Source organism: Xenia sp. Carnegie-2017, unplaced genomic scaffold (genome assembly GCF_021976095.1).
Source record: "Xenia sp. Carnegie-2017 unplaced genomic scaffold, XeniaSp_v1 HiC_scaffold_23, whole genome shotgun sequence".
NCBI classification, from domain to species: domain Eukaryota; kingdom Metazoa; phylum Cnidaria; class Anthozoa; order Malacalcyonacea; family Xeniidae; genus Xenia; species Xenia sp. Carnegie-2017.
Genome location: NW_025813486.1, coordinates 17,742,397 through 17,763,287, shown reverse-complemented (window position 1 = coordinate 17,763,287; position 20,891 = coordinate 17,742,397). Strand labels below are relative to the sequence as shown.

The window sequence follows — 20,891 nt, the reverse complement described above, 5'->3', positions numbered from 1 at the left end:
GTATAAATAAATACATCTGGATTAGTATTGCTCACATACCAGGCAAGTAAATTATTATAGCTGATTTCGAATCAATGGGACAAGGGAAGGAATCTGAGTGGATGCTAAATAAAGCAGTGCTCTCAAGGGTCCTAGCAAAACTAAAGTTTAGCCTAGATAGATTTATTTGCGAGTCAGGTAAACAATCAATTTTTCAAATAAGTGGCATACCACCTAGACCCTAACACTTGTGCAATTGACGCATTTTCCTTATCATAGGGAGACATAAGACTTTACCCTTTTCTATCATTTAGAATCATAGCTGCTATGTTATGAAGGATTCAAAGGGAAGGAGCTTTGGGAATATGTGCTCTACCAAACTGCCCAACACAGTGCTGGTATGCAAAAGCCCTCTCAATGATGATAAAGGAACCAATTTATGTCAAAGCCAGCAAAGAACTCCTACGCCTACAAAGCAGTCCACTAGGCAGTCGTCCCATTTGGGAGAAAATTCAGCTCATAAGCTGCCTGTTATCTGGGAAAAATTTAGACAAAACCTATTTAGATATATATATTTGAGAGTTATTGTAGAGAAAAGAAATTGGTGCATTCAATCCTAGATTGCAGACTGCAATCGAGTTTTCAGTAATGCTGAACAAGAAGGAGAATGGATACAGTGCAATTAACATGGCACGATCAGCACTGTCAAGTATACTTACGTTAGAAAATGGTATAAAGTTTGGAGAACACCCCCACGTTGCACGATACATGAAATTATTTAATAAAATAAGATAAAGGCAAAAAAAGCGATTGGTGTTTAGCGCTTTACTTTGTTGAACACGAAACGACGAGGAGAAAGAAAGGCTTAGCAAGATTTACTAGAAAAATAGGGAAATTTTAGAACTCCAGTACAAACAGCAAATGGCTCTCGGCGTACTGTTGCAGTACGAATAGCCACTGCGTAATATTATTTTGCCGGCATCAGACGTGTCCAACCAACTACGTCACAAGTGTCATTTCGGCGTCGTACAAAGTTCGCAAATAATACCCAACTTTGGATGCAATGTCATCGATATGTCAGAGTTCTTCAATTAGCCCAATTTCCAAATTATACAATAAAAAGGGGCTAAAATTTGTAACATAGACACTTTAAGGAATTGATAGAATGTTTCCCTGCAGGGACATTTGTTTACACCGCAGTATCGAACATAAAGTAAGAAACATTTTTAGTTGCAGTGAACTTAAGCGTAATTCTTTTTACGAAATGTATCCTGTGAGCAGACGACGATTTTTCTTTACGAGAAACAAATATGTGTTTTTAACATTAATGTAGTGATAACTATCACTGTTGTTAAAAAAGCCGCTTACCGGGTAAAACTAAGATACTCCAAATGACAATCCAAGAGGATAGATTTAGTTGCATTCTACAAACAAGTAATGTCAAAAGTAATTTTAGACATTAGAGCATCAACATTAAGCGGCATAATGCTGTATATTGAAGAACTAATAATGCTTTCAAACATAATTAATTCAATGGTAAGTAATCATATTAGAGGATTTTATATTGTTGCAAATCTTTACCTGAAATGAAACAATCCGTGCCAGTATTTTGCTCTCAAACTAAATGAAATTTTATATTGCCTTTATTGGAAGTTTTTCGGAAGCGCCAGTCTATATCTGGTGAGTAAGCGATATATATTAACATTTACATGACGATGAAGATGTTATTTGTTAAGTTATTGACCAATCAGCGATTGTTAGCGATTTAATTACAAATTTTTATCAACCAATCAAATTGCGTAGAACCAGAATTTATAAACATTAAAAGGAGTTTGTTCAAAGTGATCGCTGACTTTGAATTTTTAAGATTTCAAGATCGATAACTTTTTCCCAACGAAATACAAAACTATCGTAACACGGACAATGAAGTTCATTGGTTTGCACTGTAATAGACATAAGTCGCTATCATTCGACTATACATATGAAATACTGAAAATTTCTTGGAAAAATTATTATCCCTGTTAAGAAAAATATTCTAAGTTTGTAGATATAAGAGGCACCCGTATTTGTAAAAACGTATCGTAAAACATGTTCAGTATTGTTCAGTAGAGTGACCTATGTTTGAGTTATACAACGGCATCAACTTGAGTGATTTTTCTCACAAATTTTAATTTTTAAGGCACAATTTCACAATAAAATCTTTCAAAGAAATAAATGACAATATCGAATGTAAATATTTTATAACGGAGGAATTTTAAAACTCCTTCCTTTGATCACTTTCATCAACTCTTTTGAATGTATACAAACTCCAGTTTCTACAAAATATGATTGGCTAAAGAACAAAATATTATTAATGCTCGGTGAGTCTTTTGTGAATAAACAATATAAGGCGTTTGAAGCTAATATTGATTTCTGCTGTGACAAATTCCACGAGTAAAGATTTCTTTGTTCGCTTGTTATCGCCTATTTTTAACATGTAAATCATACGCTCTTTAATTTACAGTCCATCATCTAACTTTACAAAATATGTTCCATAAAATTCAAATATCATCCTTGTATAAATGTTTGTTGCTTTGCATTTTTGCTCAACATTTACCGTTTTTGCAGAAAAATTTACATGCAGTCGAGAGCATTAGCTATGTGATGTTATTTTCAAACATATTATTGTTGTTGTATTTATAATAAAAGACGATATCATACGCATTGTTTTGAAGAAAAGTTTTTCTTTTTGAAAGCACAACTCAGTTGCATAAAAATAGTTCAAATTCCAGGGTTAGAAGATTAGTGCTGCCTTTATATATTATAATTCGAATTTGACGCAGCCACCACCTAGAATGTTTCATAATTTACAGTAAAAATCACATAGCGTCCATTGAAAATTTTCAATTATTAAATCATTCAAATAAAGAGATGCCTTGTATTCTAATGATGAAGATATTTGATGTATCGAAACGCAATTGTAATGAAAATTTTAACATTTATAAAATGGTTATTGTTCTTTTCTTTTGACAGTATTAAGAGACAACAGTATTAAATTGCAATTAATTTTTCAATAGAATTTTGCCAAGGTTTCAATTATATCATTGACATTATCTCTTAAAAATATTTTATCGTAGGTTTTTTTACATACTTTGCATCAACCCTATGTTCGCAAAACTTGGTTTTGACAAAATATGATTTGCTCAAGAACAATGCATTTTTCATCCATGTCTTCTCTATGCGTGTTCTTTGAATAAACATAACGCGTTTAAAAATAAATTTGATCACTTCTGAGACAGATGCCACGAATAAAGATTTCTTTGTTAACGAGAAATTTTTCTTACCTGGTTTTAATAAAATACAATGCACTCTTTAAGTAACATTTCATTAATTTAACAAAATATTTTACAAAATTTCAAATAATTTAAATGCAGGGACGCCAGAAAACGACAGGTCAACGTGGGTGGGGAATCTTAGCGTTCATGAACTTTAGAAATACACCAATTGAAGGACTTAAAACCTCTGTAAAATGTTTCTTTAAGCTGTTTAACTTATATTTCGTAACTGAAATCGCACTTTGTGTCGTTAAAAGAAATACAAAAAGAACTGTATTCTATTTTAATCCCAATATTTACTTTTCGCGATATACAACATTCATTGAAAGAAAATATTAAAATTTTTGTGTCTTATTTTGATATTGAATTCCGTTAATTCAGCTCTGTTGATTGTATTCTGCGTATGGCACGTTTAACGTAAATATAAAGACAAGCCAAGAGAAATTTTATGAGCTGTTAGTTATGAAATTGCCCGTTTCAAACTGAGCTTGTCTATTTTTAGTTAAAGATTGCAAGGGATCGGATGACGCCCCGCGTTGTGGCTATGTCAAATTCGAATTATAATATATAAAGGCAGCACTAATCTTCCAACACTGGAATTTGAACTATTTATATGCAACTATTTGTGCCTTCAAAAAGAAAAACTTTTCTTCAAAACAGTGCGAATGACATCGTTTTATTATAAATATAACAACGATAATATGTTTGAAAATAACAACACATAGTAGTGTAAATTTTTCTGCAAAAACGGTAAATGTTGAGCAAAAACGCAAAGCAACAAAGATTTATACAAGGATGATATTTGAAATTTATGGAGCATATTTTGTAAAGTTAGATAAAGGACTGTAAATTAAAGAGCGTATGATTTACATGTTAAAAATAGGCGAAAACAGTCGAAATTCCACGAGTAAAGATTTTTTTGTTCGACTGTTGTCGCCTATTTTAAACATGTAAATCATACGCTCTTTAATTCACAGTCGTTTATCTAACTTTACAAAATATGTTTCATAAACTGAGCTTGTCTATTTTTAGTTAAAGATTGCAAGGGATTTTGATATTGAATTCCGTTAATTCAGTTCTGTTGATTGTATTCTGCGTATGGCACGTTTAACGTAAATAAAAAGACAAGCCAAGAGAAATTTTATGAGCTGTTGGTTTCTCGTGAGAAATTGCTCGTTTCTTGTCTATTTTTAGTTAAAGATTGCAAGGATCGGATGACCCCCCGCGCCCCCTTTGTGCGGCGTCCTTGTTTCAATGCAACATCAAATGATACGCTCATACTAAAGTCAAAGTTTAAAAACTTACATCTCCCCAAAAACACAATATATTAAAAATCTATGCAAGGAAATTTCATAAAGAATTTGAGAACATCAGTAGTCAAGGAAAGAGTTGTGGGGTAGGTGGAGCCTTAAACTTTACTGGAAAATGAATGCATGCATGTTTGATCTAGTATTTTCGATTGCTGAGGACTTTAGATAATTTACTCAGTACTTAACATCAGCTGTAAAAAACTGATAAAGTTTGAATCTCCTCACCTTGAGCCTTCTCAACAAGATATTTTTTATGAATGTGTGTGCTACAAAATTATTTCGAATTAAATCATAGAAACAGGTTTTTAGTTTTAAATACATGCCAAACAAGTACATATCAAAGAATTAATCCGTTGCTATGTAACAGTTTGTTTCAAACTAGTTTTGAAAATGTTGTTTGTTTTGTTTTGAAATAATAATTATTCTTTTTACATGCTATGTTAACGTTTTCAAGTTATTCGAAGTTCAAATTAAAAAATTAAATTTATCATTATCATATTAGTTATTTTAGGTACATTGCAAGAAATCCAGATTTATATATATAACACTAGCTCGATTACTAGCGCGACACTAGCAGATTTATATTTAGGTAACACTAGCTCGACACTAGCTAGACATTTTCGATCATTTATTCATTCCCTGCATCAGTCGGTACATGCATGATAAAGTTTCTCTTTCGTTTATTGGAAATTACAAATGGGATATTTATTGATACATGTTTACTTCTCACATGGATCAAATTAAATCATATAGGTACATGTAACACGAGCGCATTCAATATAACGTATCCAATTTTAACAAATTTATGGTGATCTATAGCGTTAAAGGAACACTATTGGATAGCTTAATCACGTGATAAAATGTGATTGGTTAACAATATATACAAGCAATGGCTTATCAATTTTGTTAAAATTTTGTTATTGAAGACAAAGTACAAATTAATTTCTTTTCTTTTTCCTCAATTACGTTAACTTCTTCAACTAGGTGTTTGTGAATATCTTCATTTTCCCTTTCTGGGAGGTATTGCAATAAGTTTTCAAATATATCCGCCATTTGTTTTCTTTTATAAACATGAACTTTCTGTGACATGAATTCCGTGTGTATGTTCCTTTATAGATCATAGCTCTCGCCAATGAAATTGCTCAATGTGTTAATAGATCAACTTAAAGAGGCAGATCATAAAGAATTAGACGGACCTTGTCAATTGCCTAGATATCGAGCCATGCAAAAGTTAAACAGGGGCACAAACTGGATGTACCTAGAGAGCAGGTCGACGCAGTAATGATTTATCTTGACCCTGATGGCTTGGAAAAACAGGGGGGAGGATTTGGGATCAAGAAAAACTAGAGAGGAAAAGAAAATTTTATTACAAAAGGTCCAAATTGTGTCCACTCTTTATATGGCCACGACAAGTTAATGGGATATAAACATTCTACATATCATTCGGCTGTTTATGGCTGCATTGACTCTGCAAGTTGGAAACTTTTACGCCTGCGTATTTGGGTGAGCAACAGTGATCCGAACATTATTAGTCGATGGTAGTTACAATATTTGTGTGAGAGCAGAGTTATGCCATCGATTATGCTATTAGATAAGGGCATAAATTAGGGTTAGTTATGGTGCAACTTGAAGCAAACATGGGAAAAACTATTGTAAGAGGGATACATGATAAGAAATGAAAACAGCTGCTAACAATCAAAATGGTAAAAATATTTCTTGTAGCCTAATTTGCAACTTGATATTAGGAGAAAAGGTTATGATGAAGAATCAGTGCATTTATTCTAAATATATATACATTGTAAAAACGTCATGCACCAAATTTTCGTTTACACTGACAAGACTTTATGGTTTCAGGAATGTTTGGTTTATCCAAAATAATTTTCAAATAGCCCACCATGCATTTAAACTAGCTCACTAAGTCCAACAAGACTGCAAACCCTATTACTTGCGTATTGAGCTGTGTAATTATTTATGGCAATATTGGCAAGGTTACCTGCATAGAAAAGGAATTGGTTACTATCACTTGAGTTGTTTGTTGCTCTTTATGGGTCATACAAGTTACAATCACTACCCTGAATATCAACAATCATTAACTTCTTTACAGATTTCTCAAATAGAATGGCGAGAGACATTCAGATTTTTGGCCAATAGGGTCATTTTCATCAACACATGACAAACCAGTATTATTGATGTATTTCATGAACGAGCCAACAACAAATTCTTCAACAGTGACGTTTCACCATCATCTGTGTTCCCCTAAGAAATATATCTGTATTTCAGATGCTCACCATACTCCTCAGCATTTGATGTATTTTCATAATTTCTTCTTTCAGCTTTATTCCAAAGCCATAATCCGAGAATATACATAATATTATTCCTAGCACGGTTTTTATATGCACATGAAAATTATGTCACTTGGCTGAGATTTGAACTCGGTGCGGAATGGTTGCCTTGAAATGTATTAGTTCATTCTTATCACTTTGCTTTCTTTCATGTCATGGCCTTTTGGATTTTGTCACAATTTTATGATTTGTACTTGTGCATGCATGCACTATGTATAAATGAATACATGATTTGATAGTTACTGCTTGACTCAATATCTATGACTTTGTGTGTTTCCTTTTCATTTAAATTACAAAATAGACTCAAGTTCGCACAAGAGATGATGAGTATATGTCATTGTTAAATGAAAATAATTATTGTATGCAAATAACCTAGTAACATAGTGGCGCATCCAGTGTTCGTCAAATAAACTAAAGCTCCTCAATTTTTAATTTAAATTACATTCAGAAAAACACTATTGGTTTTTAATTTCTAAAGAATATAATTTAACCAATGGATTAGCCTCTAAGATGTTTAAAAATGTAAATATACGCCAAAATGTGCTGCTGTAATTTATTTTGACGTAGTCTGGCACCGCCACTGTGGTAACCTTTAAGATTTTTATGGTCTTCTGAACTGCAAATGCTTCAAATACTTGTAAAGTTGTTGCACATTTTGATTTTTTATTGTATTGATATATGAAATGAGAAAAATGGAAATAATCATAAAAACACTTGTGACTTGTATTACAATGGTGTTTAAAATTTTATTCGAAGCCAGTGGAATACAAAATTGTGTTTTTAATATTTCTTTTCTTCTTTTTCTCTGTTATGTCTTTTCAAATGGCAATTAATATAAGTGCACAATTCTTAATATAAGTGCACAGCTTTTATCTCAGTAATAAATCGTATGACTAAATTAAATTCCAGTTGCCATTGGATTTTTCTCATTTGAATATCCAACATCTGGTGTTGTTAATACAAGAATGATGAAGTGCATCTAGATTAGATAAGTAAAATTTTGGCAAAAAAAAACAAAAGAATCAAACACATTTGCTATACTTATATGGTAGAAGCTTAAACGCTTTTTAGAAATTATAAAGTTATTAAATTGTACAACCTGTATCTCATCGATATCATGAACAGGCTCAAGAAGCAAAAAATTAAAGAAGCACTCGGAAAATTCATAAAATTCTCCAGTTTTTAAAAAAGCAGGAAATGAGCAAATGATACATGTACATTCTGTGCTTAAAAAATTAACAATTCAAAATGACATTTAAGGCAAAAACTGAAATTAGGAAGAAATAAATAGTACTACAACTTTTAAGTTTTCTTTAATTGATCAATGTAGCATTCATTAGATATTAGTATCATTCAAACAAAACTCTAATTAAATATTTTAATAAGGATATGACATGATTTAACCATTTAGTTATAGAAAAGTGAGTCATCAATATAATTATCAATACCAATTTCCACATAAACACAAACTTAGTGACCATTTTTCAGTTGCGTGAATTGACATTGCATCAAGTATCCAAGCACACACATCACCTTGCCTTGCCATCTTTCTTTAGTACCTTTCCTTAACTTTCAAAGCATTCAAGGCATCCATGGTAAATCAACTGTCTCCATCTATAAAATTAGACCTTGATCAGAATTGCAAAATTTCGTGTTTTGCCAGCTAGAAGCCGCTAATAAGTCAAAAGGTTCATAAATAATGTAAACATCATGGTAAATATAACGCACAAGTACGGAAATGCCTAGTACAACAAAATGGCCTCAGATATTGCGGGAATGTCATTATTCCAGTCATAGTTTATACTGTGTTTGTCCCATTTTGCTATAGTAGTCTAATTCGTAGTGTCCACATGTGAAATTCGTAGTGCCCATATGTCATATATGAAAATTTTACAGTCAAAATTTTAATGTTAAAGCCGTTTTATGAATAAATAATTAACATATGAAAATGTAAAACTTTACATGTGAAACTGAATTTTCATATATGAAATGCACCTCTCGGTGCAACCCTCGACCTTCTGTCTCGAGCTTGCATAGATCCAGGCGCGGATCTAAGCCGTGTCAACTGGGTCAACTTTTGTCTAAAAATAAAACCATTTTACTTCTCAATTTCTATTTAATTTTTATTTGTGCCATGAGAGATTTTAGTGCCTAATTTATCATCAAAGCTGCGTGGAACTTCATTTGATGAAATATAGTGAATAAATTGTTAGTCAAATCACTTTTAGAATCAAATATTTTCGTAAAATCGCCCAAATTACTGCATTTCGTCTTCCAAAGAAAAGGGGAAAACCATTTAGTTCTATAGTAACTGCAAGGGGAAAGAGGCCTGGACCCCGTGGTCAAAAACAAGCGGTAATGGCGAATTTTGGTGGTTAAAACTTCCACTTTAAAGATTTCTTTCAATATTCACTCTTTCCTGATTTACAATACTGTTTATATGAACGATAACAAGTGAAAAAAACAATTACGATACCGACAACATATCATGTGAAAATAATGCCACATTAAAATATAGTAGTAGAAATACTCTTCAAGTATCGTGTTAAAAACAAATTAGTAAAACTACTACTGTGCTACTTACCGGAGTCATGAAATGTTTCCTTTTTCGTCGCTATTTCAGCATCCGCAAACCACGGAAGCTTGCAGATTGTTTAATAAATATAATTTTAACAAGTGCTTATGTTAGGAAAATAGTTTTGATATTTTCTATAATCCCAATCGTGGTGGTCAAATCAGGGTGGGCGACAAAATTTTTATTTCATGAGCTCGCGTCTCACCGCTATTTTTGACCACCAAAATCCGCCATGTTTTTGACCACGCGGCCGCGCGCTAATAATTTATAGTAATTTTGTTGACGTTTCCCCTCCAGGTCTTATAGAACTCAATGGGGAAAACACGCTGCGGTTAATATAATGTTCATAATCAATTATTGTAAACAACGAAAACTTTACGAGATATGACCGTCTTGACTCAAAGCTAACCTTTTAATTGTGTAATATATTTTGAGCCACTTTGTCAGAAGTATTGCGCAACCATGTCAGGAGGTTTTATTCGTGTCTTCTGATTCGTCAAATTACTGTTTTGAGCCCTTTTCATGGGCTGACCGTTTCAGAAATGACTGGATTGTTGCCAATTGCGGTAAAAAACAGCTGCTGACCGTGTCAAAGACCATGTCATGCATGCTGGCTCATAGTCAAAGCCGCCGTAGTCGTTCGTAAGTCATCGCTAAGCTTTCGTACTATATAGGTTTGGAGTGATGACGTTTCCCAAAGTGGCACGAACTAAATTCACAATTGCTGGTGCTAATCAGCTCAGCTATGGCGATTACAAAATTGTGTGTTCTTGTTCAAATTAAACAGATATTTGATGATATTAATGATGGTATTAATTGATGTCTTCGCTCTCGGCTGCACTGATCTGCTCTCAAGTTCTCCCAGAGGTCTCCTCAGTTTTCATAAGCCTGTGCAAACACAGTAAACATCTTTTATTTCTTAAGTAATTCCCATATAAAAAGTTAAAATTTCACTTGTGAAACTGACTGTGTAAATGTTATCAGAGAAATTGAGGTTTCATATATGAAACTTGCAATTTATATGTGAGAGTGTAATTTCAGACATGAGCTGTTTTTCACATATGAAAAATTCACATGTAAAGAATTAAATGTTAAATGCGAAACTGACTATTCATATGAGGCATTAAAGTTTCACATGTGAAAGTGTAATTCACATGTGAATTGTTTTTCACATATGAAAAATTCACATGTGAAGAATTAAATGTTAAATGTGAAACTGACTTTTCATATGTGAAATTTAAGTTTCAGATGTGAAAATTTAATTTCATAAATGAAATGCATTCTTTCATATGTAAAAATGTCTATTTCATATATGAAACCAAACGTGATATTTTCGTATGGGGTAAGAAGCGAGATACAGGTTTTTGTGGAAACTACGACATAAAAGAAATGCCTAAAGTGTTGTTTGTTTTTGAAAAATTCTATGTAATTGACTGTAGTCTATAAATACCAGAGGGAGGTCGAGAATATTTTTCCGCAAAGCTGTTATTTCAACGGAAATATGTCCGTTCGCTGCAAATTTTTGCGTCCTTGCCCCAGTACACTTAGGCGCTCCAGTTATTATAGAGCTCAATAACGCTGAGTCGATTCCAGGCGGTTAGATAGTTATAGGATGTATAGCACCGGAGATAGTGATGCTCAAAATTTTGCCGGTCGGCTTTACGATCATATGCCTCGGTCGCTATGCCAACAATAACCTCATCAATCGAATGAAACTACTACGATCTGAAATATCGTAGTAGTTTCATTCGCTATAATCATTCATTGAGCTATAATCTGGTGGTGAGTTTTGATTTTAAGTTGTGTTTATCCAAAGTTACGAGACAATGAAAAATAGTTTATTGACAACCTACAGAGAACCGGGCGACGCCAAAGAGTTAAAAAAAAATAAGCTATATTAGCAAAATTTAGAACTTTCTTTCTAGCAGATCACAGGCGTCTGACGAAAAGCTTGATGCTAATTATCAGAGCTATTGTAAAATTAGAAAAAATAATTAATTGACAGCCTGGCTGGTAGAGACTGTGAAAATTTAGTGAAGAAATAGGAAATGGAAGCCACACACAAGACAAACATGTATCAGAGGACGACAATTGATCACGACAATTTTTGTGTTCACAGTAACGGGGAACAAAACTATTGACGGTCTTACATTAATCAAAATTGGGACATACAATGGATTGTTTAAGGGATGTTCCACGTATAAAAATTGTCACTACTTAACTTTGCATTAGAATATAGTCCCAAAATATGTTTATATTAACGTATCCATGTCCAAAGCATAGGGAATATCCAGTTGGACCTCTACGCAACTTGCTGTTGTATATTGAATTAGATTACTGGCTTCCGTTTGCCAGCTAAGCGCCCGACTAGTAAGATAGAGCAATCGACTGGCTGTCACTATGGTAATAACATCCGTAAAGAGAGATGCGTGGCACAAAAAAATCCAAAAGAGTGGCTCCACTGCATGTTCTATACTTTGTCCTTTTCAACACTTATTTGGACTCAAGGCAAAGGAGGCTACGAAAAAGTATATTTTGTGTTTCAGATTAATTAGAGGATGATTTTGAAAAATCACATGATTTATTCCGACATATATTTGTCAAAGACTTTCCATGGGAAGTCTCTAAAGTTCTCAGTGGTCCACCGAATGTTGTGTTCACCTGGAGGCATTAGGAGAAATTTGAAGGTCTATTTCGCGGTCGCAAGGGCAATTGAGAGCTTATATAGTTATATAGCTTTCTTTGTGTTTCAGTGACCGAAGATCTAAAGATTCAAATGATTCAAGTGTTCTTTGATCGCTAATCGTTTCTTGATGTATTAGAAGGCAAAATTGATGCAAAGGAAACACGGAATGGTTGTAAATTATTAGGGGATATGGCTCAACCATTCATCAGCAAAGATTGCATCATGAGATGTTGAAACATTATTATATTTTTAAAAAATGCGTCATGTGCACATTGGCAATATTGCTTCCACTCAGTCTTTATGCTCAGAATCTGTTGCTTTATTTAAAAATTTATCAGATGCAAAACTTGCTTTTATTAGTTGTTTAAAAATCAGCTAAGTAAATTGGAAAAATATTGAACATCATTGGCATTTGCTCGTGGTAATTTTCTCCGGTCAAAAATTTCGCTGCAAGTAAGACAAACTAGCGTATGTAGTAGCCACGAGACGTCTGTAGTTTTGCTAATTTATTTTGTGCTTTTTAGGGGTTGTTCACATGAGCCCTGTAACCGGGATTCAGCGATGCGTGAAATGATTTTGAGTCATTGAAAAGAGCAAAACTTTAAGCATAAAACTCACAACCTTTTCTTAAGCGTCATAAGTCATTTTATATGTTTGTAAATGATGATCGTCCAGGTTAATGAAGTCCTGAGAAGGACTGTTTTTGATGTTGTTGACTGATGTTTCGACAACCTTAGGGTAATTCTTCAGTCAAATGAGGAGGAACGTCAGGTTAGCCGTATTTATTATTCTGGTTCCACGTCATTGTATTGTGTGTACAGGAAATATGCAGGAAATGTGTATTGTCATTGTGGATTAGTGTGAAGTGGAATATTTTATTTTAGTTGTGATGTGTGATTTAGGTGTGACGTTTTAGCTGTAATGTACGCCGACCGCCACGCCTCCTATATCGGGGAAACTGGTGAACTTAAACATAAGACTTACTTGAGCACAAACGAGCTACTAAGAAACAAGACAAACTAATCACATTGCTGAACATCACCGAATCACAAAGCACAACATTGACTGGGACTCGGCAAAATGCATCACTTAGACAAAATTGACTATAGACAACGGCTTACATTAGAAAGTTGGTACCAACTTGGAACAAACCCCCTGAACAGATCAAGTAATTACCGGCACCTTACAAACGACTTATTCACAATACAAACAAACGATCAATAAAAACATTACACTTCAAACTAATTCACAATGACAATACACATTGACAATCCCACACATAACCAAAAAACGTCACACCTAAATCACACATCACAACTAAAACAAAATATTTCACTTCACACTAATCCACAATGACAATACACATTTCTGCATATTTCTGTACACACAATACAATGTGTAAGAACCAGACAATAAATACGGCTAACCTGACGTTTCTCCTCATTTGACTCTGAAGATGACTACCGCTAAGGTTGTCGAAACGTCGGTCAACAACATCAAAAACAGTCCTCTCAGGACTTCATTAACCTGACGATCATCATTTACAAACATATAACGATACTCCCGGTTCAAACCATTTACTTTATTACGACATTTGACGACAGAGCGAACAACTTGTTAACGACTACATACGTTTTGTAAGCAACGTCAGACGCATACGCCAACAACTCTGGTTCAACCACCGCTGCAAGGATTTTGGTCTCGTTCCACAGAACTTAGAATTAAGTCTCCGTTGAACACACAAGAGGCTATTCAGATTGTCAAATCCACCAGCAGACGACTGATACGAGCACGGATTAACGACTGTCACAGACGAATCAACTATTACATCAACAACAAGAACAAAGACTGAACAAACTGAAGGAACTCATACCAACGACAGTAAGTGATACTTTACTTTCTACCACAAACTATTGCAGAGAAACGAGCAAACAAGACAGAGACACAACACCAAATCAAACAACAACAAAACTTGAACGTTTAAAACAAACTAAAACACGTGCAAGACATAAACATGACGATAACTGGGTGAGGAATATTTCTTCCCGCCCATTAGACGAAACTGAAACGCGACTACTATCTTACGGACTAAAACATTCCATAACACCTAGACAATCCTGACTGAGACGATAGTATCAATGTCGAGGCTGTCCTAGCGTATCAAAGAGACTTGTCAGAGACAACAAAAGACGAGATCAGAAGCAGATAGCCTCCACTTTACAATCGTCCCTCTATACGTGACAAACAACTTGACAAAAGACGAACAACAAGCACTCAAACGACTAAAACACGACAACAACATCGTCATTTTACCAGCAGACAAAGGACGCGTGACTGTGGTCATGGACAGGAATGATTACTTTAACAAAATGGACGCACTTGTTAACGACAGACAAACGTACGAACAACCAAACGAGACCCAACACCATCACTAGTACGCAAACTTAACAGCAAGATCTCTATGAGAAAATCTAACATTATATCTGAACGCATTTACTATCGACCAGATGTTCAGTACCACGACTACCCAGACTATACGGACTACCAAAACTTCACAAACCACAAATACCCATGCGACCAATTGTATCATTCTGTGGTTCGCCTACCTACGAACTTTCAAAGTACTTTGACTAACATACTGCAAACTTTACAAACAAATCAAAACACAAGCTACAATCCACTGAAACTTTCATTAAAAACTGTGCACTATACAAATACCAGACAACTATATACTAGTGTCTTTTGATGTGAAATCACTGTTCACCAGTATTCCACTTAATCTGGCACTTACTTGTACAAAAACCCTCATTACAAACACCACGGACGTACTGCCATTACCGACAGAAGACATTATGGAGTTACTAGAGCTCTGCCTCACCTCGACTTACTTCCAATACAAAGGAACACACTACAAACAATTACATGGGACAGCAATGGCTCGCCTGTTTCTGTTGTAGTTGCTGAAATTGTAATGCAATCTATAGAGGAACGGGCACCATGACTTACAAACATGCACTACCTTTTGGTTTCTGCTACGTAGATGACACAATCACAGCACTACATGCAGACGAGATTGATGACTTCCATACTCACATCAACAAACAGAACAGCCACATACAATTTACAAAGATGTCGAAGAAAACGGAACTCTTCCTTTCTCGACTGTTTGGTAAAACATGACAATCAAAAACTAGGAACAACAGTTTATCGCAAGCCAACACATACTGACCGACTACTAGACCAATCATCTTACAACCCTACATCACACAAAGCCACCACAATCAGAACATTAACAAGACGTGCACAAATCACATGTGATTCACCGGACGCTCTACAAAACGAAAACAACTATCTCAAACGTGTTTTGACAAAACAACTATAACTCTGACTTTATCAAACGCAACACTTACAAACCCAACGAACCCAACGAAACGAACAACTCAGTGACAACAGCAACGATACCTTACATCAAAGGTACGTCTGAGACTATCTCGCGTATCTTACGACCATACAACATACGTGTCGCACATAAACCAATCACAACATTACGACAAGTACTAACGAACATAAAGGACAAAGAACAACCCAACGAACGACAAGGTGCAGTTTACAAAATAAACTGTCTGACTGCCACGCCTCCTATATCGGGGAAACTGGCAGGAACTTAAACATAAGACTTACTGAGCACAAACGAGCTACTAAGAAACAAGACAAAACTAATCACATTGCCGAACATCACCGAATCACAAAGCACAACATTGACTGGGACTCGGCAAAATGCATCACTTACAGTACTGACTATAGACAACGGCTTACATTAGAAAGTTGGTATACCAACTTGGAACAAACCCCTGAACAGATCACAGCAATTACCGGCACCTTACAAACGACTTATTCACAATACAAACAAACGATCAACTAAAACATTACACTTCAAACTAATTCACAATGACAATACACAATTGACACCCACACATTACAACTAAAAACGTCACACCTAAATCACACATCACAACTAAAAATAAAATATTTCACTTCACACTAATCCACAATGACAATACACATTTCCTGCATATTTCCTGTACACACAATACAATGACGTAAGAACCAGACAATAAATACGGCTAACCTGACGTTTACTCCTCATTTGACTCTGAAGATGACTACCGCTAAGGTTGTCGAAACGTCGGTCAACAACATCAAAAACAGTCCTTCTCAGGACTTCATTAACCTGGACGATCATCATTTACAAACATATAACGATACTCCCGGGTTCAAACCATTTACTTTATAAGTCATTTTAGTTGTAATTTTGAAGTCAGTCTAAATTATTTGTTCTTATTTTAAAGGTTTTGTGAATTTGCAAAGCAGACAATAGAGAAATTGCTCAAATATTTTTTTGTTGTGAAGTATTTCATTTTTCCATTTGCCAAAGTGATTCAATGCTTCAGGGTTACAGGGCTCATGTGGGCAGCCCTTCGAAGTAGTTTGCTACCTCGTTTACGTTCATTGACTCTAATGAGTATAATACTATAACCATTGAGTTCTGTAAGACCTCAATTAGGTCTTATATAAGGTCTTATATAAGGTCTTACATAAGGTCTTATACAATCAGGTCTTATATAAGGTCTTATATAACTCAATGACTATAACTTTTTACCAGGCTCCTATCTTTCTCCTCTACGCGGTATTCAAGATGGCCAACTTTTCCTACTCTTCATTTGTCCGTCGATCTTTTCTGCTGAAAGAAAAGACACTGCTCCTTAGTTATGCTCGTCATTTCAGTTGTACGGTGTACGTAGTTTATTTCATAATCAAATAATACTCGCTAACTGTGTTTACACTTGGGATAAACTTTCTTTAGCGTTTTCTTGATTTTAAGTAAAAGCCTCATCAATGATTTTATTCATTTTGATGTTTTTTGTTCAGAAAACGCAGAAATCCTGATAATGATTCAAAACCGGCAAGCTCACATAGAGTACCATCCTCAATATTTCATGATGAACTTGTGAGGTATGATTTTTTACGTTGTTAAACAGAATATAAAGTACATTGAAACCAAAAGATAGTCCACACGATTTGTTTGATGCACTAGTGCTCAGATTCGTTAAGAATTGTATGGAGCTGTACTTGACCAATTTTCATAGAGTTTCACCCATCACTATCAGTTAAACTGACATGTTTAAATTTTGTGCTACCATTTTATGGCATGGGCTTGGAGGTTCTTGTATATAACATCTTCCCCTATTGTTCTGCGGCTGAGGAAATGAGAAAAGTGGATATAAAGACTTAGTGAGTTTTGCAGTACTGAAATGTGGTGACTTAAAAACAATCTCGCTTGCCCCGAGTAAGAGAATAATGGAATTTTCTTCATGTTGGAAGCTATGACGTAGCTTGCAAACCAAGAATCTCCTGCTTCCTGACCTCTAGCCTGTCTTACTATTACATGTTTAAACTCACACATAGTAATTATTTGCAAACTACAATACCATGCATGTTTCTTCACAAAATTAAGAGATTGATGTCTGTAGATGTCAAGTTATGTTAAGCAACAAGAAAATAAAGTAAATGGTTTGAATTCGGGAGTATCGTTACATGTTTGTAACATTTACAAACATGCAACAAGAAAAGTTGAAAATATGCACTACCACTTACCTTACTATATGGTTACAAACTATACCACTTACTTCGCTACTGCTAGGAGAGAAACAATTTTCTCCTTTTTCATTCTGGAAAATATTTACTTTTTTTGCACAATGTAGCAAGTTTGTCAACACAATGATGTATGATGGCAAAAAGTCAATTTCACAAAGAATAATGCTCAAGGTAGGCAATGTTTAAATTTTTATAGAACGAACTCTTATTACTGTCATATAGTAAAATATTTCTTTCTTTATTATTGAGATGTTTTCCTTCACTTTACCTAAACTCACATTCATTCCTACTGACTTATCTCTTTCTTACAGACATTTGAATGCATCAAGAAAAAACAACTTGTTTTGTAAGTCATCAATAATAAAGTGCATGGTATTCTAGGCAAATGATATTATAATTTATTGACAATCTTCTTTTTATCAAATCATGTAGAAAATCATCAACTAAAAAGACAGAGGAGATTCAAACTGATCCTGTGGCCATATTTCATGCAGCAATGTCAAATGCAAAGCCTGTTGTTGGTGTGCAATCCATCAAGAAAGCAGGAAAAACTTATCAGGTGAAGCTTTTCCCATTATTAATCTTGATAAATATTAATTTTAACTAACCAAATTTATTCGAAATGGCAGAAAAAAGTCATCAATTGAACTTTATCTAAAGTGCTAATTGCACTATTGATATTTATATGTTTTAGAAAATCCTTCTCTAAAACAAAAACTTCCATAACTTCTCTTTCGTTATTTTTAGATAAAAATAAAGACAAGTTGCCTCTCACTTCTTTTACTGAACTGAATATAACTGGATAGCTACCTCCTGTCAAAATTTGAACTCAGCAATTCAACTATCGATAGCCTTAGTAGTCTTTTCACATACTGTATAGGAAAGTTCATATTAGCAGTGAAATAAAGTGAGGTACTACAATTTGAAGGCCTTATAATTTCGCTTATTTTAGCCAAGGTAGCATTCCACCAGTCATACATGCAGTTCAATTGTAGGCTATTGAAAGATCTATATTTGCAGTGGGGGTGGGGTGGGGTGTGCTCAAATTCATTTATGCAAAGGAACTTAATTTGGCAAATCTTGCACATATGAACATGAGGCCCTTCCTGAATTATTGATCTTATTATGAGCCTGCAATCATTTATGTCAAGATGAGTCCCAGTGAGAAATCTATATTCTAATATAAATTTGGCCATTCCCGATTTCTAAGGAAATTTCCTTGCTCACTAAGCCTCAATAATTTAACTCAAATTACCAAACTCGGGACTAATCACAACTTTTTACAACTTGTGTGTGTATTTTATAGGTTCCTACGCCATTGACACCCAGCCGACAAAGATTTCTAGCAATGAAATGGCTCATTGCTGCAGCGCGAGACAAACCAGCTTCTAGAAATGCTAAAATGTACGAGAAACTTTGTCAGGAGCTACTGAATGCGTACAATAACGAGGTAAAAATGATCGTACATGAAGTATAGGTAGAAACGTCCATATAATTGGAGCTGGCAACATTTCACTGGACTATATCAATGATTGATTAATTACGTTAAAAGTCACTTGCGGATTGACTTTTCCCTCGTAAATATTCACCTTACTTCAGCTCACTTTCACCAGTCACTTATAGCACGACGCGACTGAATTTAAAAGGTTTTAAGCTGTTGGGGGTTAGAGGATCGTGAGCAGGAGGAACAGAAGCACCTGCAAGACCACCATCACTCCGAACAAAACGTATTAATAACTTGATTTCCAGCCAGTACGTCATCAATGTTTATAGAATAAAAACAATAAAACGCGCGCGCTGATTGGTCTAAAGCTGTGTTTGCATCAGCCTCTGCACACCGATCTGAGCTCAACCAATGAAATCAATCAAGCAAAACAATCATGAACGCACGTTACAAGAACATCAAAACGTTCGCATTAAATTTGTCTGTTTTGATTATTGTTATTTTATAAAAGAAATGATGTTTTCATGTTTGCATTCTTGAGCAGTGGCAATCCTCGACTTTACTTCGGGCTTGAACTGATCAGCTCTCGAGTTCTCCTCGGTTGCCCTTGGTTGCATAAGCCTGAGCAAACACAGTAAACATCTTTTATTTCTTACGTAGAAACCAAAAAAGTAAGATGTGTTATTGCCTTGTCAAACGAACTAACAGTATATAGCTAGCTGCGCAGCTAAGCCTGATATTCAGATTTCTATGCCGCTGTTGCCGCACCGTTTTGGGTTTCGTCGTTGCTAACGGCCTGCTCGCAGGCTAGCCACAAAATATTTTTTTCTGATATTGTGCTCTTGCTTTCAAAAAGGAAATATGTGCTACGTGGGGGAGAATGGTACTAAATGTCGCATGCAACTTTACAATGAGCTAAAAGTGATTTTCGATCACTGATAAACAGGCCTTCCCTAGAACGTTAATTGGCGCGGGGGGTGTTTTATTATTCAGTTGTGCTCAAAATATTTCTTTCGGAAGCAATTTACCGAAGGTGTTAAGCAAAAATGTACACCCCCGGCCAAATCAACCATTCTCTTTTGATAAATTATACTTTGGTTGAGTCCTGCTTTGCACGAATAGAGAAATACCTAAGCGATAATTTAAACTGGAATTCACAATTTTTTCTCTTTCATTTAGGGAACTGTGGTGCAGAAAAAACGAGATCTTCACAAACTAGCTGAGAACAACCGAGCTTTCGCAAACTTCCGATGGTGGTAGGGACAAAGTTTTAGAAATAGCATAGTGGAAGAAAAATCTGTGTATTTTGTGAACCGTGGCCACTGGCCACCAACCGCCCCGCCCATTGGGGAGCGAAGAAAAACATTGACTGTCTAGGGTTTGCTTCTTTGGATTTTTGCCTTGACTGCTTTTGTGGCACAATGTAAAGTAAAAAATATTTAATTCGACTTTGTGGAATAGAAATATGCAGACATCGGTATTATTTCACTTCGGAAACTGACCTGACCTCGGTCTGAATGATTCTGTTCCTGGCTCAGCCTCATCCAAGAATTCCTAAAGGTCAAGCACTGGTCGAATTAAATTTG

At 34.9% G+C, this 20,891-nt stretch overlaps 2 protein-coding genes across 2 annotated transcripts in view; one reads left to right on the top strand and one right to left on the bottom strand.

Annotated features, from left to right (window-relative positions):
* Positions 1-1,688, bottom strand: part of LOC124449545 — a 132,109-nt gene extending 130,421 nt beyond the window's left edge. The window contains exons 1-2 of the mRNA XM_047000481.1: positions 1,561-1,688; positions 1,348-1,403 (exon numbers count right to left, since the gene is read on the bottom strand). Coding sequence (XP_046856437.1) covers positions 1,348-1,402 — 55 coding nt within the window. The 5' untranslated portion in view covers position 1,403; positions 1,561-1,688. The remainder of the gene's footprint in view (positions 1-1,347; positions 1,404-1,560) is intronic.
* Positions 1,689-14,062: 12,374 nt separating this feature from the next.
* LOC124448141 (28S ribosomal protein S7, mitochondrial-like) lies at positions 14,063-20,640 on the top strand. The gene is made up of 8 exons (XM_046999152.1): positions 14,063-14,087; positions 16,870-17,000; positions 17,136-17,219; positions 17,969-18,032; positions 18,173-18,207; positions 18,294-18,420; positions 19,168-19,311; positions 20,485-20,640. The coding sequence occupies exons 2-8, from the start codon at positions 16,903-16,905 to the stop codon at positions 20,563-20,565; spliced, it is 633 nt and encodes a 210-aa protein (XP_046855108.1). The 5' UTR covers positions 14,063-14,087; positions 16,870-16,902; the 3' UTR covers positions 20,566-20,640.
* The last annotated feature ends 251 nt before the right edge of the window (positions 20,641-20,891 follow it).

Coding starts and splice junctions, on each gene's coding strand:
- LOC124448141 (XM_046999152.1), top strand. CDS start 16,903: ATGGCCAACTTTTCCTACTCTTCATTTGTCCGTCGATCTTTTCTGCTG. Junction 17,220..17,968: donor TTTCATGATGAACTTGTGAG/GTATGATTTTTT, acceptor TGCACAATGTAG/CAAGTTTGTCAACACAATGA. Junction 18,033..18,172: donor CACAAAGAATAATGCTCAAG/GTAGGCAATGTT, acceptor TCTTTCTTACAG/ACATTTGAATGCATCAAGAA.